General features: G+C 49.9%; 1 protein-coding gene across 1 annotated transcript in view; it reads right to left on the reverse strand.

The window, feature by feature from the left end:
- The window catches only part of LOC138267159 (Fc receptor-like protein 2), a 387,267-nt gene that overhangs the window by 323,888 nt on the left and 36,553 nt on the right, over positions 1-26,826 (reverse strand). The window contains exon 3 of the mRNA XM_069216010.1: positions 3,490-3,783. Coding sequence (XP_069072111.1) covers positions 3,490-3,783 — 294 coding nt within the window. The remainder of the gene's footprint in view (positions 1-3,489; positions 3,784-26,826) is intronic.

The raw sequence follows: 26,826 nt of genomic DNA on the forward strand, positions 1-26,826 counted from the left end.
TCCTATTATTCCCCCATCTATGATTTGCATGTCTGATTGAACAAGATGCTTATCTCCCACCCAGGGAGACAAGATGGTAGCCCATGTGGAATATTTAGCCTGCACGATTTCAGATCATATGCCCCTAAAAATGAAGCTCAGTTGGGACCAGAAGCTGACCCCAATCCTCACCTGGTGGCTGCATCCTGACCTATTGCATGGCCCTGCATTCAGAGACACCCTTGCTGACACAATCAGAAAATATATCCAATAAAGCACCCACACAGCACATACACACACTGCCTGATTAGTGTTCAAGGTCATGACCTGTGGACAGTGCATTAGGCAAACAGGTGGGCATCGTTAGGTCCCGCTAAACAGAACTTACCCGCCAAGAGAGCACTCCAGGGATTGGAGTCCGACATGCTGGTGGAGCCATCCCATCTAGCGACCCTTCTAGATCTCTGAAGTCAACACTAAGGAGTTTTGCTGAAACTGGGGCAGAATTCCTGTAAGGCATGGGTTACTAGGTTGCAAAGTGAGAGTAGTAAGGCAGGCAGAATCTTGGACTGGCTGCTCAATCCGGAGTACTGAGGGAGTGAGGTGCAGGTCCTTAGAGTTCCTAATGGGACACTACATCATTCGCAGGTCAAAATTAATGAGCTCTTTCTTCAGAATTATACAGACTGCTATCTACGGGGGACATTTAACCTATTTAACCTAACGAGGCAGCCATTGAACACTAATTGATAGGGCTATCTACTCCATGTCCCTGACAATGTCAAAAAATCACCGGGACAGCCAATCACGGAACAGGACATTATGGGGGGAGGGCATAAAAGACCTTGCAACCAGGAACCCAACAGGGCTGAATGCCCTTCCAGCAGAATTCTATCAGACAGAATTCCCTCCTCTTGACTCCCCACCTAGCAGAGGTGTACAAAGCTGCCTGGGTGGACAGGACTCTGCCCCACTCCTGCAGGGTAGCTCTGTTGATGTCCCTCCCAAGCCATGCAAAGATCTGAGAGACACTTCTGCTTATCTCTCATTATCAATGCTAAACCTCAACTGTGAGATACTGAGAAAAATCTTAGCCTTCCATCTACGTCACTTACACATTTTGATCCATCAAGACCCAAATTGATTTATTCCTTAGAGGAACACGTCCCTTTAGAAACACCTCTTGCATCTTAACTGAGACCCCACAAGCTGGCTTTGAGGCGGTGGTGGTACTCTGTCAATCTCCGGAAAGCCTTTGACACCCCCCAGTGGCAATACATGCATGAAGTGATGTGCCGCATGAACTTGGGACTAGAGTGGGACAAGTGGATAAGGTTTTTATACGCTGAGCCATGGACCAGGGTCAAACTAGGGTGGAACATATCGGAGGCCTTTGAGGTCAGAACTGGCACCTGACAGGTGTGCCCCTGCCACAACTGCTGTTCGCACTGGACATAGAGCTGTTTGTGGACATTATGGCCCATATTTATACTTTTTTAGTCTGTGTGTTCCTGATCTTTAGGACCCTAAACACAATCCCTACACACAGCATCCAGTGGGAGCCCAATGTGCTCCAGTATCTGGGAGTCAAAAGTTATGCTCAAGAAAAGGACACAAGGGAGAGAAATTACAATGGGGTGCTCTGTTCCTTAAAGAGCAATGTTGCTTTTTGGCGCACATTATAACTTTCTGTCATGGCACATAGAACCCTTACAAAAATTATAGTGTTGTTTCTACTTTCTCGCCAACCTTTCCATCTGGCTACCCTGAACCTGGTTTGTGTCACTAGACACACTGATGAGGGACTTTATCTGGGATGGGAGTGCCTTCATGCAGGGCCCACATAGAACAGGTGTTCTTAGAGTCCCTGATTTCAAATTGTACCAAATGATGTCCCAATTCCAGTGGTTAACTCACTGGCTGGCAGGATGCCAGTTGTAATGAGCTGGGGGAGTATGGACTCCAGACACTGTAGGGTCCCCTTGTGTCTTTCTTGTTGCAGTCTCGGCCCTTCCCAGATTACCCATATAAACTGCTCACCTTAGCACTGCGCTCTTGGAGGAAATTTTTCACACATTGCTCACGACTTCCCTCTCTATGATCCGGCACTCCCTCTGGTTGGCCTTCCTTCCGGGAGAGTTGTTCATTTAACAGCATGTAAGTTCTTAGCATGGACAGAGGTAGACCTAATCACTGTAGGAGCCCACTGCAAGGAGGGGAAGCTGAGAACTCTTGAAACACACATCACTGAAGGTGGTTTACACAACTCACAGTTCCTAGTTTATGCAGTAGAGGCAATTTGGAACACAGGAAATAGGGAACCACCAACACATGAGGAATTACAGATCCTCTTCACCTTGTGAATGGCCATAAACTGGTCTCCTGGTTTTACAAATCAGCACTACACATGACCAAGATAGCCCTGACAAACCTCAGACGTAGGTGGGAGGAGGGAATCGGTTGTGAAATGCAGGAAAAAGATTGAGTGAGGGTGCTGAAGCACACACACAAGGTGTGAGGAAGCATCAGATTCTGTGACACTCAGCTGAATTACTTATATTACTAAATCCTATTTTATGTCCCACAAACTTAACAGATTATATGGGATGAGAAGTAAGACATGCTCCAGATGTCAGATGCTGACTTTTTCATATGCTTTTGGCCCGACTCCAGCTGGCATAATTCTGGTGAACAGTGGTGGAGCACTCCTGTGGATGGAGGTTTGTCTACTGGGTCTATTTTCTATTCCAGGGAAGGCATAGGTGACAAACCTTTTGGGGCTTGGTTCTCACTCTTGCTGAGATGGCAACTGCTAAGCAGTGAAGATCATCAGACTGGCCCCCTCAATGTAGATGGAGGGGGGAAGTAGAGTGTTGGGCACAAGAAGAGGATTTGCCCCCCTGGGAAGGGGAGAATAAGGCCTCTGTACCTGCTCGATAACAGACAATTGGGCTACGTTCCTTGCAAACTTCCTGGGGATGCCAAACGCTGACCTTAACCCTTCCTGATTCTTTTATCAAAAACCACGATACACCATAACCTCTGATGCGTAAATGTTGTTGCTGCCCTGAATGTTGATTCATATATTGAGTACTTCGTGTTGAATTTGAGCTGTAAATCAATTGCCCAGCAAATGTTGTTATACTTTCCCTTTTACATTAAATGATATGGTACTTCATGATGTGGTGTCCTGTGAACGCAGTGGAGTCCCAAAAGTGAACAAATATGCGTAACTACATGGAAGCAAATTTATCTGTACTAACGACTTAAAAAACAATAAAAACATCAAAAAAAAATTAACAAATTGATATATGACTGAAGCATGGTAAAGAAAGCTTTTCATCTTTACATTTCATCATCACATTCTGGTAATAGACTAATCGCTGTCAATGACTGATCAAATCAATTGATTCTCTCAAATGAATTGATCATCAGTGCAGACATTTATGAGCTGTCTCCCGCATTGTGATAAAGATGTCATCTTGACAATATGATGGAGATCTGACTTACATTTCACAGTTATCACTGCTACTGAACTGTCGACTCGTGTTGCTGATTCATCATTGGAAGCAGTGCAGTAATAAACTCCACTGTCCTTGTCTGTTCTTGCTGTCATTGTATGTTCAGCATGCCTCATGTTCACCTTCTGTTGAGTTATGCATGTGTTGGGCTGCAGTTTGTACCAGGTAAAAGTGATGGTCCCTGTTCCTTCAGCCACAGAGCAGGTCATTGTCAAGGTCTCTCCTTCGATCACCTGACCATTTGCAGGCTGGACCACCAGGGAAATTCCGGATACTTTGACACCTAAAAACAGGCAAAGAAAAACATCAAAGAAGGTAAACTTTGACTTGCTATTCCCAGCTACTTAGAAGACAGCAGGTTTGTCAACATGCTTTAGAAACAAACATTCCGGATGAAGAGTGTGACATGCAGCCTGCTCATATGTTGTTTAACGGAAATTAATTCACTGGTTTTGCGTTGTATTATTTAATAGAGAGCAATAAAGATGGATCCTTCAAAATAACCTGAATAAATGATTTTTTAAGCCTTGTTGGCTACAGCAGCTGCACAGAATGTATTCACTGAAGGGTTAAATTCTCATTTTATATCTCCTGCTAATGACATTTGTGAGCCATGTAATGAAAGCAATTTAAGCTTTCCCAGAAAAATTGTTAAGTTGACTGAGCTACTTACTGCAAAAAATCTTTATCACTTTATCAATTATCCCCCTTGACCATACAGAATTTGAAGAGTCCATAAATATATCTTTCATATTTTCCCTCCAAATGCCCTCCCCCCGCCATGTGCACACCCCAGTGCACAGAGGAACAGTCCAACTCTATCATAGCTTTTTATGAAAATATGTTATCATTATAAGAAGTATGGAGGGGACTCTTTTCGTAGCAGATTTGAATGATTAGGGAAGACATTGAGTGGCAGGCTGGGCAGGTAACGGGGTAAGAGATACATCCTACATATATAGAGCCACTAGAAAGAATCTATTTTGAAGTCCTCATTGTCAATTGTGTGTCTTTCTCATGGTGAACACTGTCTTTTGTTTTACAACTACTCATACCCCTTTAAGTGGTAGAATGGTAGGTCTCTGATATGCTGGTGGGACTCTTAGATTAGCGATTGCATGTGCCATTCCTGTGTAAGTGTGAATACTTTGAACTGGTTTATTTTTACATGACACAAAGCATTACCGGAATGGTGTACCAAAATTTACATATGCATCAGATCGTTGCCCTAATTTTTTTTATTATTTGTATTAAATGTAGTCAATACTCTCATAAATTATCTTCTTATGACCTACACATAAATGTTTCCAGTTACCATGGTGGCTCAAGTTAGACCTATAGGCCACCTTCATAAAGGTAGTCAGTAATGGCAGTCCTACACTGGTTGCACTGTCAGAGTAACATACACATCCAGATCATAGACCTGTGTCTACCTGAGAGCTGACACTAACCCCAAAGCCCATATACAGAAAATCTCTAACATGTCAGAGGCCCTGATTCTGTAGTGCTGTATACTACATTGCAGCACTATCGAAATAGCACTACGAGCTTGTGAGGGGAGACATTATGGTCCTCATTATAACATTGGCAGTACAAACCGCCTACCGCCGTGGCGACAGCCACCAAAGTACTGTCGCTGCGGCTACCACCCATCTGCCAAATTATTACCGTTGCTCGAATTCTGCCAGAAGGATGGCAGAATTCCACCTACAGCCATGCCGGCGGATGGCGGTAAGGTGGTGCTGCTGCCAGCAGCAGCGCCACGCCAGTAGACTGCCACAGACCGTATCATGACGCATGATACGGCCTGGTGGTGTTCTGCTGGCAGACGCGGCTGCTGGCAGCAGCGCCCCATCCCATCTCCTGCCAGAGGAGCCCCCTGAAATAAGGTAAGTCGGGTGCTCTGACAGGGGAGGGGGTGGTGGGTGTTGTGTGTGTGGGTGTGTGTGTGTGTATGTTTGTGTGTGCGTGGATGCGAGTGTGCATGTATGGATGTGTGAGTGCGTGTATGTTGTGTTGTGTGAATGCATGAGTACATGTATGTATGTAAGTGTGTGTGGATGTGTGTGAATGGATGTATGCATGCGTGGATGAATGTGGGTGTGAGTGTGTATATGCATGTGTTCGATGGTTCGTGAATGTGCATGTATGTTGGGCGGGGTCTGGAGTGGGAGGGGAGGGTGGGGGAGAAACCGGGGGAGGGGGGTGGGGAAGGCCCTCATCAGTGACAGGGAAGGAATTCCCTGTCACTGATAGTGCCTACCGCCATGGTTTTCGTGGCGGTAAGGAAGCCACCAAAACCATGGCGGTAGGCGGGGTCCTAATCCCGCGGGCGGGCTAGTGACGGCCGCCTGGCAGGAGACTGAAGTCTCCAGCCCCACGGCTGTTACTGCCGTGGCCGGACGGAGTGGTACACTGGCAGTTTGGCTTGAGCCAAACCGCCAATGTCGTAATATGGGGAAATGTATCGCCAGCCTGTTGGCAGTACATTTCTCCATTTTACCTCCGTCCGCCAGGGTTGTAATGATGGCATATATGTTACACCTCATTTTTCTTCAAGCATGCATTTTGCATCTGTTGACACAAAGGAGCAGTCACCCCTGATCAAGTAAAAAATTAGTGTCAAGGTTGTAAAGCTTTTGGCGGTGCTGGAAGATTACAAGCAGCCTTTATTACTGAAGAAGGCCTCTTCTGCAGTGGAAACATATTCAGGGACCCCCCCCCCCCCACACCCATTTAACTATTCAACCAAAGGAAGCTCCAAGCTTTCATTTTTACTTCCTATATCATAAAGTTCTGATGGTGAGGGCAAGGCTTGCATGCCCACCAAGATGGTAGCAGTTCCGAGTTCTGTCACTGGGCGGAGCTCATCAGCTTACTTTAAGCCACTTTACAGCGGCACAACATCATCCGAGGCATGCCTCTACGCCCTACCTGAGATCCTCATCATGGCAGTCCCTTGGCTGCCCTTTCCATGCTTGTTCTTCGTGTCCAAGAGGTGTGCTGGTGATCCTGGTAATTGTGCAGGCAGCCAACATTTTGCCAGAGCGCCACCCACTTTCTATTCACCACATTTCTCCACTTCAATATTTTAAGGAATGGACTGAATTTTGTCAGTCTTCATGCTCCTAAGTTTTACTACATTGACAGTCTCTATGTTACATTCTCTACATGCCTCCCTTAGATCCTGGTGCTGCAGTGGAGATTCCTGGTGATTGTGTGGGCGGCAACCATTTTGTCAGCTCACTCCCCATTTTTGTTCATTTACTACGTTTCTCCTCTTTGCTAATTCAAGGTGTGGCCTGAATATTACCATACTTTATGCTTATACATTTCTAATTGTGACAGTCTCATGGTTGCCTTTCTGGCGTACTTCCTTCATGTCTTGGAGCTGCAGTGTTGATTTCTGGTAGTGAAGTAGGAGGCCGTCATTTTGTCAACGCGCCACCCACTCTTCATTATTTTTTCTTTCATGCATATTCTATGACCTCTGGGTCTGTTCTTTTATTGGCAGTACCACTCCCTGCATAACTTGAAATGCTATGTAAACCTTCTCAGCTTTTCTCTCCTTTTTTCTCGAAAGACTTACCTTTTTTATATGAGCTATGTAATATGGAGGGTTTTCTTAGATGAATTTGTAGTGCCTCTCTCTAAGTTGCTGCAGTGATTCTACTTATCATATATTTGCCTAGTTCATATAGATACCTTACACCCGGTTCACTGTTATTGTCTAAATTTCATTGTTCCTGCCATATAGTTCCTGCCTCTACAGTGTGCTTGTGGCATTATTTTGTTATATGGGCAGGACTTAATCTGCTAAGACCATTTATCGTCACACTGCACACTAAGTAAAGATGGTCAGTGCCATCCTTGATGCTAAAGTCACCTCATCAAGTACAAAACCATAGAGGGTGAAAAAATAACCCTCCACCACCTATTATGTCCTCTCAAGATCCAGTTCTGGACACAATCCTTGATGAGGTGAGAGGGTTAAAAGCTTTTATGTGTGCCACTAATGAAAAACTTCAACAAATTGAGGATCGCTGGATTATTGTGGAGTGTAAAATTATTGAAATGGAGCAACGTGCTAGTTCTCTTCAAGATTTGGCTACTAAAATTCCTGTTCTTAAACAGAAAATTCTAAAACTCAGACTCCATACGGAAGATCCTGATAAGTTTGAATTCACTTTTTCCTCTAACGTACAACAGACAATGTCCAGAATTGATTATATTTTAGTTCCAAACCCCTTACTCTCATCTATGCAATCATCTGAAATAGTTTCCATTTTTATCGCAGATCATGCACCAGTAAGGTCGTCCTTAAATTTATCTCATACTGCCTCCAAAACTGACAGATGCATATTTAATAACTCCTTATTAACTGATACACATTTTATAACTGATGCCACTGCTTTTATTCAATATATTTTTTTCAATTCAACCAAGCTAGTGATACATTCACTTCAAATAATTAGGATGCTTCCAAAATATCTCATTTAGAGTTTTCACTATAGCTTAATCCGGAAAAAAACGAGAAAAGTAAAAATTATCAATATCTAATCTTACTTTGACAAATTTAAACACTTGAACATTCTTACTTTACTTCCAAATCTTCCTCAACTTTACATGAATTGATTAAAGTCAAATCTAATCTCAACAAACGTTCAACCACTGCTGAATGTACAATTTTGCTAAAACGATGCATCTAAATTCCTTGGCGGTCAGAATAAAGCTGGTAAAATGCTAGCTAACTATTTAACAATAAAAACAGATCATAAAAATATAGATCCCAGTCTTAATTAATCTACTAATACCACTTTGATTTCTGATTCTGACATCTCCAGTGCCTTTCGATCCAATTATAAAACACAATATACAGAATATAGTACCCCCATCAGAATTTAATATACAACAGTTTTAATGGTCTCCCTAAACTTCCTTCCCTTTCACATTTATTTGAGGAATTGGAGGCTGACATTACTCTCCAAGAGATTTTGGACGCAATCTAATCCCTGAAAAGTACTAAGTCACTGGTTTGGATGAATTCTCCATTAGATTAATTTCCTTCCTTTCTGCATTTTTTTGCCCTAGAATTATTAGAGCTTTTTAACTGCTTTCTTTTTAGTTTGAAAGCTAGGGGCTCCTTTTTTAGAAGCCATGATTGTTATTACCTAATGAAGATCCCACCCCTTGCAAAATGTATTGAACCATTTCTTTAATCAATTATGATTGCAAAATTCATGCCAACTTCCTTGCATCCCGCCTAGAAACTGTTGTACCCCATCTTGTCAAATCTGATCAATCTGGTTTCAATGCCAGGGTGTTTTCTAACATTCTTGCACTGGCTGGAAAAAGCAGCATTAGTTTTGCGCCCCTGACCCTAGATTCTGAAAAAGATTTTGATCATATTAATTGGCAATTCATGTTCACCACTCTTCACTGGTTTGACATTGGCCCAAAATTTAACTCATTTATAAAATTACTATACTCAGACCCCTGTGCTAATGTTTTGGTCAATGGTTGTTTTTCTCCTTGATTTACTTGACATGTAGGTACTAGATAACGGTGCCCCCTTTCCCCTTTATTGTTTGTTCCTTATCAAGAGCCATATCTTGAACGTATACATTGCAATACACTTATCTCCGGATTTAAAAACAAATTCCAGAGGGCAAGTTATCGGCCTACATGGCAGTTCTAATTTATATGCCCAACCCCTCAGCTTCCTTGGGCCGTTTCATATAAGAAATCACATTTGTAGGAGGCTGGCTCTGTATATACTGTATCAAAATGAGATATAGTGTGCACAGAGTCCAGGGGTTCCCCAAGAGGCTTGACAGAGGCAATAATAGATATTACTATTGCTCTATTCGTGGTAGTGTGGTCAAGCAGTTAGGCTTATCAGAGGGTAGTGTTAAGCATTTGTTGGACACACATTAGCAATGTCAGCTGTCACTGCCCAGAAACATACCTTTAGCTCTTCACCAGCAGGTGAAGGGGCTAAGTTACAGGCTTCTTTGGGTTCAGGGTATCTGTCTGCTGTGGTAGAGTGGGGGATTGCTACTTCTTATAGTGAACACCCTTCTTCCACTCTTTCTTCTGTTAGCTGAGGAGCCACCCACTCATACTTAACAGTTGCCTGACTAGTCAGGACTTCTTGTGGGTCAACTTAGAATTTACCAGAGCCACCTTAGGAGTTCTCCCCTACTGGAGCAGAAACTCCTTGGCTTACTGGAACCTTGGCTAAAGGTTGTCCAACTTTCATAGACTGTTTTCTCTTCCTTTTCTTCTGGGGCCTACTTGCAGTTAGTGCAGTAGCAGCACCTCAAGAATCATTGGGAGAGGACTGGCACTGGACCAGTTCCTTTCTTGGGCTCTGACCAACCTTTGGGTGGTAATTTCCAAGGAGACAATCAAGGGGGAGGTCTGCACTGACTAACCCTTCTCCAGCTAAAAGTCCCACCCACTTCTAGGGGCACGAAAGCCACAGGCCTACTAGTGACCTTGTCTGGGCTAGCCCTTACTCTGGCAGTCTCACCTGGGATGTACTGGTTTGAGAGCATCAGCCTGTCATGCACAATAGTGTGACTGGCACAAGTGTCTCTCAGGGCAGTGGCTGGGATTCCATTCACCGGTAGGTGGTGGAAGTGTCTACTTCCCTCAGGAATCTCCAACTCACCTGTTGGGCCCATTTTCCAGTTAAAGGCTATGAGGACCTCCTCATCTGAGGACGTATCCCCAGTGGCTACACTGGTCACCCCTGGGATTTTGCAAGGGGGTTTGTTTTTAAGACAAGAAGTGTCCTTGGTGTGGTGCCTGTCTGTCTACAGTTGTGGCACCGTGCCTTAGTGGCATCCCAGTTCTTACCATGGTACCCACTTTTGGTTTGGGATGTGTCTTAGGGCCCCCCCACCTGGACAGGTTTTTGGGGGCCTACAGAGGACTGTTTTTCTTTACTTCTAGGAGTGTTACCCACTTTCCCCTGGGGAGGCTTTATAACCATGTTTGTTTGGTCACCCCAGTGGAAGTTTTGGTTACCCTAGTCTTGACCCAGTGGTCTGCCTTCTTTTCCAATTCTTGGGGAGAAATTAGTCCTAGGTCTACCAGATATTGATGCAACTTTTCATTGAAGTAGTTACTTAAAATGTGTTCTTTCGTTAACAAATTATAAAGCCACCATAGCCATGCACTTCATTTCCAGTTACCCAACCATTCAGTGTTTTCACTGAGTAGTCTACAAAATCAACCCAGGACTGGCTTGAGGTTTTGTGAGCCCCCCTGAACCTAATGCTATACTCCTCAGTGGTGAATCCAAAGCCCTCAATCAGGGTAGCCTTCATGAAGTCATAGGATTCAGCATCTGCACCAGTGAGTGTGAGGAGCCTATCCATACACTTACCATTAAACAGTTCTCAAAGGAGAGCTCCCCAATGAGACCTTTCTAATCTTCTGGTTCCACAGGCCCTCTCAAAAGCTATGAACCACTTGGTGATGTCATCACCATCCTCATATTTGGGGACAACCCCTTTAGTGAATTTAGGGGTGTCAGAATACTCTCTGTCCCTAGTTATTTTGTTGCTGCCATCATTTATGGGTTCTAAACCCATTTCTTTTTTCTCCCTTCTATAGCCAGGAGCTGTTTCTCCAAAGCTAACTTTTTGGTCATACTTGCTAAAAGGATGTCCTCCTCATTAAGGCTGCCCTCAATGTTCACAGAGGAACTAGACTCCCCTGTGGAAGAACCAGAATCTCTGAGTCTGATTTGTGGAGAAAGGGGTCTTGGAACCCTGGTCTCCCTAGTTAGGGTAGATGGGGGGAGTTCTACCTCCTGATCCCCAACTTCTTCCTCCTCTGAGGGGAGGTCTTCCCATTCAGTGGGATGGTCCCTGGTGTACTCTGCCAAGAGCTCCTGGGGCTTGACCTTGTTAGGGTTGGAACCAGTTTTAATTTTCTTCAGCTTACAGAGAGTCCGTAACTCTGCCATCCCTAGATGGAGGTAAGGGGTGAGGTTGAGTTCCATCACCATCTCTTCTGTTCATTATGGCCCTCATTATGACATTGGTGGTAAATCCCACTTACTGCCATGCTGACTGCCACCAACATAGCACCGCGGCGGCAGATTACCGCTACCCATATTATGACACACATATAGCAATCCGTCACTATACAGCCACACACACAAATCTGCCAGCCCAAAGGTCGGTGATAAACTGACGGTATCCAAACCCACACTGTTACGCCAACAGAACTACACCCACAATGTTATGACCCATGAATCACTACGGCAGACATTCGATTGCGGTAAACCATTGGCGCTCATACCGCCGTGCTCAAAATACACACACACATACAAAACAACACTACATTGGTCAATTTAAATAAGACACACCTGACACCCATACACACACCACACCCACACCACTATAAAACACCCACCCATAATACCCACAAACCTTTACGACTACAAACAAGTGCCACAAGAGAGATAGCAAGACCACAGACAAGACCACAGCCACACACCGCCATCACCTATACACCATCCACGCACCTCACATCACACACCCAAAACATCACCCCCACACACCCTCACCCACACCACTCACACTACACCCATGGCACCACAACGCCACCCCAGGTTCTCAGAGGAGGAGCTAAGGGTCATGGTGGAGAAAATCATCCGGGTAGAGCCACTGCTATTCGAATCACTGGTGCAGCAGACATCCATTGCTAGAAAGATGGAGCTATGCCGGAGAATCGTGGACAGGGTCAACGCCGTGGGATAGCACCCAGAAACAAGGAATGACATTAGAGAGAGGTGGAACGACCTACTGGGGAAGGTGCGTTCTGTGGCAGCAAGAAACCAAATAGCTCTACAAAGGACTGGCGGTGGACCTCCACCTCCTCCCCCACAACTAACAACATGGGAGGAGCAAGTCTTGGCAGTCACGCATCCTGAGGGCCTGGCAGGAGTAGGAGGAGGACTGGACTCTGGTAAGTTAACTCTTTACTACTTCCTCCCCACCTACATGCCATCACTTATCCCCACCCTCACCCTCACTCCCATCACTCCACCACCTCCCCCACACCCCCCCATCACAACCCACCCCTCCCAATACCAAACCCTGCATGCAACACCAATGCATGGACACCCATGACAGAACTGCATTGACACCCATCACAGATCTGCGTGGACACCTATCACAGACCTGCATGGACACCTATTTCTAAAGCATGCACACTAGAGGGAAACAGCTAGCCCACCAAATAACACAAGGCAAAGCTGCCAGGGCAATAACAACCATAGAGGGAAACACACCCTTGCACAAGATGACACACGCAGAACCAATAACACTGCATTTACATCCCTACAGGTCCCCCAGCCAACGTCACCGGAGAGGAGGTGCCAGCAACATCCAGTCCCCCCTCAGAAGAGGCCCAAAGTGATGACAGCAGCTCTGCTCTCCTGGATCTGGATGACCAATCTGGCCCATCAGGGATCTCCGGACTGTCGGTTACCTAGGCACAGTCCCATACCACCACAGATGCTCCCCCCTCAGGAAACACCAGCACAGCACCTACCCAGAGGGCCCATACCTCTGTCCCCAGGACACGTCAATCTGCAGTGTGTCCACCACTACAGGGACCCCAGGGCACACCACAAACACAGGATGATCATGGACCTGGGGTCAGTGGCAGTGGGCACACGGTTCAGGGGACAGAGGCACAGGACAACAGGGAAGCTGGGAGGACTGCTGTGTGACAGGGGGAGGACAGGCCCAGAGTACCGACTCTCCAGGAGGCACTCACTGCGATCCTGGGAGCATACCAACATTGCCAGGTGACGATGGGCCAGATACTGGACAAGATGCAGGAGGATCAGCGGCTGCAGGAGGGACAGTACCTGGTGGATCAGGGAGGACTTGAAGGACATCAACACCACCCTGGTCACCATTGCAGGGGTGTTGGCAGACATGGCCAACACTATGAGGGAGGCAGTGGCACACCACCGGGCCCCTACCACTAGCCAAACCGATGAACAGCCCTCCACCTCCGCTGCCGCTAGTGGACAGGAGGCCCTGCCACAGGACCAATCAGCCACCAGCACCCCTCCCCTGCAGAAGGAGAACCACCCCGCAAATGTTCCCTGTGATCCAGGCAGAAGCCAGAGACTATTATCAAGACCCCGCCAGGAAATAAGACTCTCCTGAATGTGTCCCTTGTGTCCCACCCTGTTACCCTGTCCAACTTGAACTGCCATTGTTCCCCTTCCTATGCCATGTGGACAATGCACCTGTGATCCAAATAGACTGTACTCTATCCTGGACTTTCCTCCACCATCACCCCAGCCCATTGCACATCCCCCTCTACTTATTAGCACTTAAATAAACACCCTTTGAAAAAATACAGGTATGGAGTATGTCAAATGATTTAACTATGTATTAGTTTAACAAGGTTTAAACACTTCAATACAACTCTACAGTAATGTATACATAGGAATGACCTGTAGTTGGCTGCAGTCAACACACCAGGAACGATAGTGGGGCACAAATATCTGCAAACAGAGATGCCAAAGGGTACAGTGAGTGGCCATAGAAGTGGGAAAATAAGCCTGCCAGTGACAATGTCAAACACAAAACTGTCAATTAAATGTGAAGTTACACTATCTTTTCTGTGTGTCATTGGAACTATTGACGAATAATTGCACTTCTGTTGTCCTCATCCTCATCTTCTGCCTGCTCATCTTCACTGTCAATAGGGCCCACTGCTGCCACACGCCCTTCTCCAGCCTCATCCTCCTGCAGAAAAGGCACCTGACAACGTAGGGCAAGGTTGTGCAACATACAGCATGCCACGATGATCTGGCAGACCTTCTTGGGTGAGTAGTACAGGGATCCACCTGTTAATGGAGGCAACAAAACCTGGCCTTCAGGCCAAAGGTGCTCTCTATAATTCTTCTTGTTCGCCCATGTGCCTCCTTGTAACGTTCTTCTGCCCTTGTCCTGGGATTTCTCACAGGGGTCAGTAGCCATGAGAAGTTGGGGTAACCAGAGTCACCTGCAAATATCGAGGGACACCTGTTAGACACACACTATCCCTTAGGGCCCACACCATACCCATACACCAATATCCACTGAGTGGGAAGCAGGGCTCACCTATTAGCCACACCCGGTGCCTCTGGAGTTGAGCCATCACAAATGGCATGCTGATATTCCTCAGGATAAAGGCATCATGCACAGACCCAGGTTACTTTGCATTGACATGGGAGATGTACTGGTCCGCCAAGCACATTATCTGCACATCATTGAGTGAAAGCTCTTTCGATTTCTGAACACCTGTTCATTTCTCTGGCGGGGACAAGTACAAGATGTGTACCATCAATTGCCCCAATAATGTTGGGGATATGTCCCATTGCATAGAAATCAGCTTTCACTGTGGCCAATTCCTCCACCTGGGGGAAAACAATGTAGCTGCACATGTGTTTAATCAGGGAAGACAACACTCTGGTCAGCACTATAGAGAGCACTGGCTGTGACATCCCTGCTGCCAAGCCCACTGTCACTTGGAAGGAGCCATTTGCTAGGAAATGGAGCACAGATCGGACTTGCACAAGAGGGGGGATCCCAGTGGGGTGACGGATAGCAGATATCAGGTCAGGCTCCAATTGGGCACACAGCTCTGTGATTGTGGCCCTGTCCAGTCGATGGGTGAGGATAATGTGCCTGGCCTCTATTGTTGCCAAGTCCACCAGGGGTCTGTACACAGGGGGATGACTCCATCTCCTATTCATCCACAGCGGTTCCAATCTATGGGGCAAAAAGGTGAGCAGCTGGTCAGTATTCCATATTTCCAAACACTACACTTCATTTCCTGTTGTGATTGTAACAGTATACTGTTGGATAGGTCCAAATGGTGCTTATGTGTACTGTGACGCAGTTAGGTGCCAGGGCCTGCCCACCTCCTGAAATGGTGTCTGCCTGTCCTGTATGGAGGGACATGTGGAAACAAGGTAATTCCGCTGACGTTGTGCACCGTTGTAGGGGGTGGTCGAGAACCGCCATGCAACTCCTCATTGGTTACCGTTGGGCCCTATGGGTTACAGTGGCCAAACATGATGTACACCAGCGGTGACGGTACACACCCCGTGGATTTCACCACCATTGTCTGTCTGTTCACTCACTTGCTACCTGACCTTCAACTGGAAAGGACCTACACTGCATGTGCTGCTGTGACCTGTGTCTGGAACAGACCATGGGTCGTGTCACTGGGAAGGGCCCCTGCCTTCACCGCAGCAGAGTTGGAGAGACTGGAGGATGGGGTACTACCCCAGTACCAAATGCTGTGTGGGCCTCCAGACCAACAGGTGAGTACACTGTGATCACGATGCATGGGGCATTTATGCATGGAGTGGTGTGTGTGAAGGCCTCGTGTGCGGGGGTTGGTGGAAGGGCCCTGGGCAGCGTACTGCATATATGGTGACCCATGTCTGTGTGTAAGCGATGTGAATGGCTATGGTGGGCCATGAGTGTAAAAGGCAGGACGGTCTGAATGATACCTTTTCCTATGTGTATTTCTCTGCAGGTCAGCGCCCATCAGAAAAAGGCTATATGGCATGCCATCGCCAAGGACGTGCGGACCCTGGGGGTCTACGGCAGGTGGAGCACCCACTGTCAAAAACGGTTGGAGGATCTGAGACGCTGGGCACGGAAGACAACGGAGGCCCAGCTGGGGATAGCCTCCCAACGAGGAAGGGGTGCCCGTCGAACCCTGACCACCTTGAAGGCCTGCATACTGGCAGTGGCCTATCTGGAGCTGGATGGGTGCTTGGTGGCATCACAGCAGCCACAAGGAAGTGAGTACAGTGCCCCAATATACTACTTGCGCGTGGTGGGGTGGTATCCGGGTGGGGGATGTGGGCCTGTGGGTACCTCTAGGCCAGGCCAGACATTGCAGGGTAGGTCCCATGTTGGGCAGGGTCTGATGTAAACTTCCTCCAACCAAGCTAGTAGGCATCCACTACTGGGCAGGGGTCTGTGGGTCTCAGGTATGCTGCAATTGGTGTTAGGTGTCCCTGTCCATGGGCTGGTGACTAGCATTGTGACTGGTACTGCATTGCCTAGTGCGTTGGACTGTTCCCTGTGTGTGTGTGTCATGCACGCCAATGGTGGTGTTGTTGGCGTCATTGACCAAGTGTATCCTTTGTCTCTCCCCCCCCTTTTTGTTTTGTCACCCTGTCCTTATGTGCATTAGCATCATCTGGCGGAGGAGCAGAGGCACCGGCGACGGAGAGAGCTGCATCCCACAGGGCCCATGAGGCCGAATCCACTGATGGTGAGGGCACCAGTGGGACAGAGGTCGAGGGGAGCACCACGGCGGAGACTGTAGGGGACAGTTTGGACAGTGATACCTCCTCCGATGGAAGCTCCCTGGTGGTGGTGGACAACTCTGTGCCCACCCCAACTACAGGTACAGCCGCCACCCCTGCACCAGCACGGTCCTCCCATCAGCCCCTCAGCGTGTTTCCTGTGCCCGCTCACCCACAAGGGTGGGCATCTCCTTTGCCCCAGGCACCTCAGGCCCTGCCCAAGTGAACCCTGCTGCCCTGAGTGAGGAGACTATGGACCTCCTGCGATCCATCTCTGTCGGGTAGTCAACCATTGTGAATGCCATCCAGGGGCTGGCAACCCAATTGCAACTGACAAATGCATTCCTGGAGGGCATTCACACTGGCATGCCGACCCAACAGAGAGCAATCTAGGCTCTGGCCTCCTCTCTGATGGCAGCCATTGTCCCTGTTTCTAGCCTCCCCCCTCCAACTTCCTCTACCCAATCCCATTCCCCTCAACCTATCCCAAGCATACAGGCAGACCAGCATGCACACAAGACAACACACAGGAGTGGTTCAGGCAAACACAAGCACCACACATCATCCCACAGGCACTCACACAAACACCATCCAGATGCAGAGATACCAACATCCACTGCCTTCACTGTGTCCCCCTCCTCCTCCTCGTCCACCTCCCTCCCAGTTGTGTCTACACTCACACCTGCATGCACCACATCCTCATCAATTTCCACCATCACCAGCACACCCATCAGTACACACCCCTCACTGGCAGTCACCACCCTCACATCCATGTCCCGTGTGTCCTCTCCCACTGTGTCTGTGCCCCCTCCTCCCAAAGTACACAAACGCAAGCACTCAGACACCCAACAGCCATCCACCTCACAACAGCATCCAGCTCATGCACCTGCACCCAAAAGCAGCAGACACCTCCTACAACCACTTCCTCTTCCTCCATTCCCAAGCCAAATGTCCCTAAGAAGCTTTTTCTCTCCATCCTTGACCTCTTCCCTACCACTCCCCCTCACCCCCCATCCTTCACGTTGGGACAGGCTGGTCAGAACCCAGGGGAGCACCTCAGCCACCCAGTCCACAGCCACAGTAGTGTCGACAGCTACTCCAAGGGGGAGAGGTTCCCGGTCACCAGGCAGCCACACTGAAAGGGTGTCTGCACCAGGTGCTGCAAGGAAGGCCAAGAAGGCACCACCAGCTGCATCAAGGAAGGGCAAGGAGGCACACCCAGCTGCTTCAAGGAAGGGCAAGGAGGCACAACCAGCTGCTTCAAGGAAGGGCAAGGAGGCACCACCAGCTGCTACAGAGAAGGGCAAGGAGCAATCCTCGGCTGCTGACAGGAAGGGCAAGGGGGCCTGCACCAGCAGGCAGGAAGGACAGGAGGCCTGGTGCTGGGACTCATTCAGAGCCCCCACCACCAACCATGGGGGTTCAGTCATCCAAGGCTGCAGGGGATGGGCTGGAGCCTCCCTCCATCACTGCCAGCACCGCCACTAGCACCACAGTCAACAGCAGCAGCCCCAGTGGGCAGCCGTCTGAGGCTGCAGGGGAAGGGCTGGATCCTCTCCCCACCACTGCCAGCACCGCCACCAGCACTGCCACCAGCACTGCCACCAGCACTGCCACCAGCACCATTGCCAGCAGCAGCAGCCCCAGTGGGCAGCCGTCCGAGGCTGCAGGGGATGGGCTGGAGCCTCCCCCCACCACTGCCATCTCCGACACCAGCACCACTGCCAGCACAGCAGCCCCAGTGGGCAGCCGTCCGAGGCTGCAGGGGATGGGCTGGAGCCTCCCCCCACCACTGCCAGCACCAACACCAGCACCGCCACTGCCACCACTGAGCAGCCGTCACCGACCGGCGGACAGTGTGTAGTCCTGCATCCATGAGCTGTTGTGCGGCCTGGCCCCTGAAAATCCTGTGGGTCTGACACCCAGGAGAGAGAGACTTGACCTTGCACTCCCCAAGATCTGCATCACAGGGCACAATGCCCCCTCTAGAACGAGTGGAGTAGCTATCCACTCACCCCATCCTTCCCAGGATATAGCACACTGGGCACTATGCCTCCCCCAGAACCAGTGGAGAAGCCATGCACTCACCCCATCCTCCCCAGGATGAAAGATCACTGAGCACTATGCCCCCTCCATAACCAGTGGAGTAGCCATCCACTCACCCCATCTTTCCCAGGATGAAGCACACTGAGTACTATGCCCCCTCCAGAACCAGTGGAAGAAGCCACCCACTTGAGAGACTGTGGCCTTGTACTCCCCAGAAACAAGCAGAGGGATAATCACTCACTTGAGAGATTGTGGCCTTGCACTTCCCAGGAACAAGCAGTGGGCAAATCACTCACTTGAGAGACTGTGGCCTTGCACTTCCCAGGACCAAGCAGTGGGCAAACTACCCATTTGAGAGACTACGGCCTTGCACTCCCCAGGAACAAGCAGTGGGCAAACCACCCACTTGAAAGACTGTGGCCTTGCACTCCCCGGGACCAAGCAGTGGGCAAACCACCCACTTGAGAGACTGTGGCCTTGCACTCCCCAGGAGCAAGCAGTGGGCAAACCACCACTAGAGAGACTGTGGCCTAGCACTCCCCAGGAACAAGCAGTGGGCAAACCACCCACTAGAGAGACTACGGCCTTGCACTCCCCAGGACCAAGCAGTGGGCAAACCACCCACTAGAGAGACTGCGGCCTTGCACTCCCCAGGACTAAGCAGTAGGCAAACCACCCACTAGAGAGACTGGGCCTTGCACTCCCCAGGACAGCGCACAGGGCATGTTGCCCCCTCCAGGACCAGTGGTGTTGTACCATCTTCCGGCTGAGGTGTCCCCCCCATTCCCCATCCCCCTGAGCTGCCTATTTTTGACCTGATGCCCCTGCAGTGTTCTCTCCGTGTTGCTGCAGGAGTGAGGTGGGGCCTTGTCCTATGTGTTGTGGTCCTGTGGTCCACGACATTGAGGACTGGGCAGTGTCCCTACATTTGCAAATATGTATATACGTTTGGATTTTGATGCACTTATTCATAATATTTTATCATATTACACTCACTTTCTTCAAATAATTTTGTTCTTGCATTATTCCTGTGGGGTACGGGGTAAATATGTTATGTTGCTGGATCTGGTTGTGTGTATGGTGTTGGGGGTGAGGGTGTGGCATGTGTGGGTCACTCTCTTTTTCCTCCCCCCTCCCTTGTGTGCTAGGCGGAAGTACTCACCATGGTCGTCTTCGCCGGTGTTGGTGTTTATAGTGAAGCAGAAGGTAGACGAGCATGGGGAAAACTTGCAGATCGGACTCCATTGCATCGTGGTTGTGCCCTGAGTCTCCACAGGCGAGTCCTTTGACTTCTGAGTTCTGTTTCTGCCAGGCTTTCGATGTTGTTGGTACCACCCCGGAAAAGGTGGCAAATAGGCCAGTCATTATAGAGTGGGCGATACATTGTCTTCCACCTGGTTGTTGGCGGTTACCGCCGTGGTGCTTGTTGATTCCACCCTGGCGGTCGGTGTGTTAAAGTGGCTATCTGTCTGAGCAGTTTCCGCTGTGGTCATGATTCCATTTTGTTACCACTGGCCAGTTGGCCGTATTACTGCAGCTTTATCACCGACCATCAGGGTTGTAAATAGGGCCTATGTATCTAAAAGTTGGGGTTAAGAAACTAAAAACTTCTAGTACTTAAATCCAACTTTTACAAAACTTTGAAACTTAAAAAAGAGATGCTAACATGGACTTACACAAGGCCCTAGCAGGACCTTTAAAAGTTTGGAAAAATAGTCAAAATTCAAACATCAATTTTCTATTGACAATTTTGGAATTTAGTCGTGTCATCAGGTATTGGCTGAGTAGTCCAGCAAATGCAAAGTCTTAGACCCCACCGCTGATCCACCAATATAGGAAGCTGGCTCTGTATATTCTATGTCCCTCATTACAACCCTCGGTCGGTGGTAAAGCAACGGTAAGACCGCCAACAGTCCGACGGTAAAAAAAAATTGGAATTATGACCGCAGCGGAAACTGCCAACATAGACAGCCACTTTAACACTCCGACCGCCACGGTGGTACAAACAAACAGCATGGCGGTCACCACCAACAGACAGGGGGAATGTACCACCCACACCATTATGAGAGGCCAATCCACCACCATTTCCGGGGCGGATTCAATGCAAACAAAAACATGGCGGAAACTGGATTTGGAAGGGAAAACTCTCACCTCTACACACCCCACGAGGAACCAGGACGCCATGGAGCCGGAACTCCATATTCTACCTGCGATTGTCTTCCTGCTCCTCTACCAGGAGCACGACCGACGGCGGCGACGACCATGGTGAGTACTGCACCTACGACACAGGGGAGGGTGGAGGGAAAAGAGAGCGACACACACACGCAACACAAAACACCCCCACCCCCACACTCACCCTCAACAACACACACACCAATACATGCTGAAACATTACATTTACACCACCCAATCCCCCCCGAAGAATGCAAGGACAAAAGGAAATGAGGTGAACGACTGTAATCAGGAAAAATCCATTAATCAAAAATATATATACACTATTAACAAATATGTACACCAAGATTTCAAGTCCATGTACTGCACCTACATAGTCGGTGGACCACTGGGCCCAAAATGCATGGGCGAGGCCCACACTCAATACCCGATCCAAACTGAGAGAACACTGCAGGGGCATCAGATCGAAATAAAACAGGCACCTCAAGGGGTAGGGAAGGGGGGGCACCTCAGCCGGATGAGTGCACGATGCCAGCTCCACGAGGGGGCTCCATGCCCATTGATGTATCCTGGGGAGTGCAAAGCCACAGTCTCTCAAGTCTCTCCAGTGGGTGGGTTGCCCACTGCTTTATCCTGGGGAGGGCAAAGCCACTGTCGCTCAAGTCTCTCCAGTGGGTGGTTTGCCCACTGCTTTATCCTGGGGAGTGCAAAGCCACAGTCTCCCAAGTCTCTCCAGTGGGTGGTTTGCCCACTGCTTTATCCTGGGGAACGCAAAGCCACAGTCTCTCAAGTCTCTCCACTGGGTGGTTTGCCCACTGCTTTATCCTGGGGAGGGCAAAGCCACAGTCTCTCAAGTCTCTCCAGTGGGTGGGTTGCCCACTGCTTTATCCTGGGGAGTACAAACCCAGTCTCTCAAGTCTCTCCAGTGGGTGGTTTGTCCACTGCTTTATCCTGGGGAGTGCAAAGCCACAGTCTCTAAAGTCTCTCCAGTGGGTGGTTTGCCCACTGCTTTATCCTGGGGAGTGCAAAGCCACAGTCTCTCAAGTCTCTCCAGTGGGTGGTTTGCCCACTGCTTTATCCTGGGGAGTGCAAAGCCACAGTCTCTAAAGTCTCTGCCAATGACTGAGGTAGTGGATGTCATTCTCCACTGGTTCTGGAGGGGGCTTTGTGCCCAGAGTGCTTCATCCTGCCAAGGACTGAGGTAGTGGATCTGACACTCCACTGACGGTGGGGCAACATGGAAGCTGTCCAGGCCCCTGGAACTGGCCACCAGCCTCGTACAACTGACCACTGGGGATGGCAGCCATGTCTGCGGTGGTGCCACTGGCACAGGATGTGGTGTGGCTGCTGGCGGTGCTGGCACGGCCTCAGTAGCAGCGGTGCTTGCAGCGCTCATTGGGCAGTGGTGCAGGTGGGTGGCTCACTGAGCGTGCTGCTGGCGGCGGTGTCCTGGGCGGCGGTGCTGGTGGGGGGCTCACTGAGCGTGCTGCTGGTGGTGGTGTCCTGGGCGGCGGTGCCCGTGGCGGCAGTTCATGTGGCAGTGCCGGTGGTGGTCTTGTCCGCCGTGCAGGTTGGCGGCGACTTCCCTTTCTTTCTCTTCCCCTTCCCCACCTTGGATGGTGGTGCAGCTGTCTAGCCACTCCCAACTGTTGTCCTGGCTGAGCCCTTGGTGGCAGGTGTTTTGGCCTTTTCCCTCCGGGCTGTGTGTAACTTCTTTTGTTTTGGAGGTGAAGGAATGTCCTTGGCCTGGCTCCCTGGGACACTGGCTGCCCTGCTGCTTGGCGCACTCCAGAAGCCGGTTACTGCTAGCACCACTGTTCCCGGTGATGTGGTAGCTGAGGTGCTGGGTTGGTACCTGGAGAGGCGGGCCCTAGGGGACGGAAGGGGTGGGGGAGGTGAAGGGAAGAGGTCAAAGTTTGACAGGAAAACTTTTTTGACACACTGGGACGGGTAGGTTAAGGGGGTTTGGGAGTGGAGGAAGAGGTAGTGGTTGTAGGAGGTGTTTGTTTACTGACTTTGGGTGAAGGTGCATGGGCTGGAGGCTTTCGTGAGGTGGATGGCTGTTGGGTGGGTGTGTGACTGCGTATGTGTAGTTTGGGAGGAGGGCTCACAGACACACTGGGAGAGGACACAGGGGATGTGTGAATTGTAGTGGGGGTGGTGAGTGCACATGAGCGGTGTGTGGTGATGGGCGTGCTGGTGATGGAGGTAGTGGATGAAGATGTAGTGCATGCAGGTGTGACTGGAGACGTGACAGGGAGGGAGGAGGAGACGTGGAGGAGGGGGACACAGTGGAGGCAGTGGCTGTTGGTATGTCTGCATGGGTATGATGCTTGTGTGAGTGCCTATGGGATGTGTGGTGCTTATGTCAGTCAAAGCTACTCTTGTGTGTTGAGGTTGTGTGCATGCTGGTCTGATGGTGTGCTTGGGATAGGCTGAGGTACTGGGGATCGGGTCTGGGTGGAGGAAGTTGGAGGGGGGAGGCTGGACACAGGGACAATGGCTGCCATCAGTGCTGAGGCCAGAGTCTGAAAAGCTTGCTGTTGGGCTGCCTGACCAGAATGAATGCCATCCAGGTATGCATTTGTCTGTTGCAACTGCCTCTCTACACCCTGGATGGCATTCAGAATGGTAGACTTCCCAACAGTGAGGGATCTGAGGAGGTCAATGGCCTCCTCATTGAGGGCAGCAGGGCTGACTGGGGCAGGGGCTGAGGTGCCAGGGGCGAAGGAGATGCCCACCCTCCTGGGTGAGCAGCCATGGGGCACACGCTGAGGGGCTGCTGGGAGGGCGGTGCTGGTAGGGGGGTGGCAGCTGTACCTGTAGATGCGGTGGGCACAGAGTGGCACGCCACCGGAAGGGAGCTCCCATCAGAGGAGGAGTCGGTGTCGCTGGTCTCAGCTCCTGTCCACGCCGTGGAGCTCCCCTCGCCCTCCGTCCCACTGGTGAATTCTGAATCTGTAGTCTCACCCTCCAGGGCCATGTGGGATGCAGCTCCCTCCTGCTCCGGTGGCACAGCTCCTCCGCCTGATGATGCTAATGCACACAAGAACAGGGAGACCACAAAAAGGGGGTAAAAGAAAGTAGAAAGACGTGTTCAGTGCATGCATTACCTCTACCGTTGGCGGACACTAAAGACACAGCAGCCCTCTGCAATACGCCATGCACTTAGAGTTCTCTAATTAATCACATGCCCATGGGGTACAAGGCCTATGCCCGATTGCTGCACACATGGAAGTCACAGGAGCCTGACTAGGGGTAGATGGCCCTTAACACTGGTGGGGTGGGGTGCCACATTGCCTGCCTCACGAAGGGACCTTGTCTACAAAACTCACCCTGGCCTAGGGGAACACACAGCCCACCTCCCCCACCTAGACACCTCCAATGCACGCTGAATCAGATGGATGTGACGGTACTCTCCCCCTTGTGGCTGCTGTGATGCCCTCAAGCACCCATCCAACTCTGGATACGCCACAGCCAGGATCAGGAACATCAGAGGGGTCATGGTGTGACAGGCACCCCTCCCACGTTGGGAGGCCATCCCCAGCTGGGCCTCCGCTGTCTTCTTGCTCCAGCGGCGAATGTCCTCCCATCTTTTACGGCAGTGGGTGCTCTGTCTGTGGTGGACCCCCAGGGCCCGGACTCCTTGGCGATGGCACACCAAATATCCTTCTTCTGGTGGGCGTTGACCTACAGGAATAGTACAGGGGAAAAGGAAAAACTTTAACCGTCCGGACCGTCTCAGTCATTGACCCACGTTCCCAACATTGCCCTGACGCACATACACTCACCGTTGTTTCATGCACACCTCGTTCCCCCCCATCTCCCATCCACACCACTCCAAAAAGGCATTGCCCATACAGCATGCTCACAGTGTACTCACCTGTTTGTCTGGAGGACAGTAGAGTAGCGTGTATTGGTGGAGGACCCCATCCACTAGTTTGTCCAACTCCTCCGATGTGAAGGCAGAGGCCCTTTCCCCAAACACTTGAGCCATTGTCGCTTCAGACTGAGGTCACAGCAGCACTTGCAGTGTAGGTCATCTCCTGTCGAAGATCAAGTATCAAGTGAGTGAACAGAGAGAAAATGGTGGTCACGTCCGTGGCGGTGCGTACCGTCACCGCCGGCGTACATCGTCATTGGCTCCTGAGACCCATAAGGTCCAATGTTAACCACTGCAAGATTGCGCCGCGGTCTTCGACCGCCTACTGCGACGGTGTATAACGCCAGCGTAGTTACCTCATATCCCCTTGTCCCACATTACAGGTCAGGCAGCCGCCATTTCAGGGGGCCACATAGCATTAATTTTAAATGCGTCACACAAATCTAGGCCTTGCATACACACTAAGACAGGCACATAGCGGATTGACAAATGTGTGCAATAAAGTTGTTTATTTCATACCTCAGTGTTGGCTGACCCTCTGATCGATGTTCTCGTCCATAGGGCACGTCCGCTGGGGCAGGTGAGGAGATGGCGGCATCCTCCGGTGTACAGACCGCTGGTGGACCTGTCGACAATGGAAGAGCGACATGTAATAGTCACCTACAGACTTGATCGTGCCACAATCCATGAACTGTGTGCCCAGTTGGAGCCAGACCTGATGTCAGCTATCCGCCATCCCACGGGAATCCCCCCTCTAGTGCAGGACCTGTCAGTACTCCATTTCCTGGCAAGTAGGTCATTTCAAACAACAGTGGCCATTGCATCAGGCATGTCCAGCCAATGTTCTCTAACGTGTTGTCCAGAGTGTTGTCTGCCCTGCTGAAACACATGCAGAGCTACACCGTTTTCCCTCAGGTGGAGGATTTGCCTACAGTGAAAGGTGACTTCTATGCCCTGGGACATATCCCCATCATCATAGGTGCCATTGATGGGACACATGTGGCCTTGGTACCCCCCGCAGGAGTGAACAGGTGTACAGAAACTGGAAGAGTTACCATTCAATGAATGTGCAGAAAGGTGTGTTTGGCAGACCAGTACATCTCCCATGTGAACGCCAAGTTTCCTGGCTCAGTGCATGACGCTTACATTCTGAGGAATAGCAGCATCCCTTATGTGATGGGGCCACTCCAGAGGCACCGTGTGTGGCTATTAGGTGAGGACAAGTTCCCTATACAGAGTGAATAGTTGTCTGGGTCTGGGGTTGTCCCTAGGGGTTAGTGCGTGTCTGACAGTTGTCCCTCAACATTTGCTGGTGACTCTGGCTACCCCAACCTGCCATGGCTACTGACCTCAGTGAGGAATCCCAGGACAAGGGCAGAGGAACGCTACAATGAGGCACATGGGTGAACTAGGAGGGTTATGGAGAGGACCTTCGGCCTCCTGAAGGCCAGGTTCAGGTGCCTCCTTATGACAGGTGGTTCCCTAAACTACTCACCAAAGAAGGTGTGCCAGATTATCGTGGCCTGCTGTATGCTGCACAACTTGGCTTTGCGATGACAGGTGCCTTTTCTACAGGAGGATGGTCCTGAAGGAGGTGTTGTGGCAGCTGTGGAGCCTGTGGACAGTGAAGAAGAGGAGGCAGAAGAAGAGGACATAGACAACAGAAACACCGTGATCCATCAATACTTCCAGTGAGACACAGGTAAGAAGACATCACTGCCTCCGTCATCTGATAAAATTGTTCGACCTCTCATCTTTCTGTCACTTTCACCCAGTGTATGGACCCTGATTTGTCACTTTCCCTTTCGATTTCACAGATATGGGTCCCACTGTGTGACCTCTGCTATGTTACCTCAAGGACTAGA

Source organism: Pleurodeles waltl, chromosome 12 (assembly GCF_031143425.1).
Source record: "Pleurodeles waltl isolate 20211129_DDA chromosome 12, aPleWal1.hap1.20221129, whole genome shotgun sequence".
Lineage (NCBI taxonomy): Eukaryota > Metazoa > Chordata > Amphibia > Caudata > Salamandridae > Pleurodeles > Pleurodeles waltl.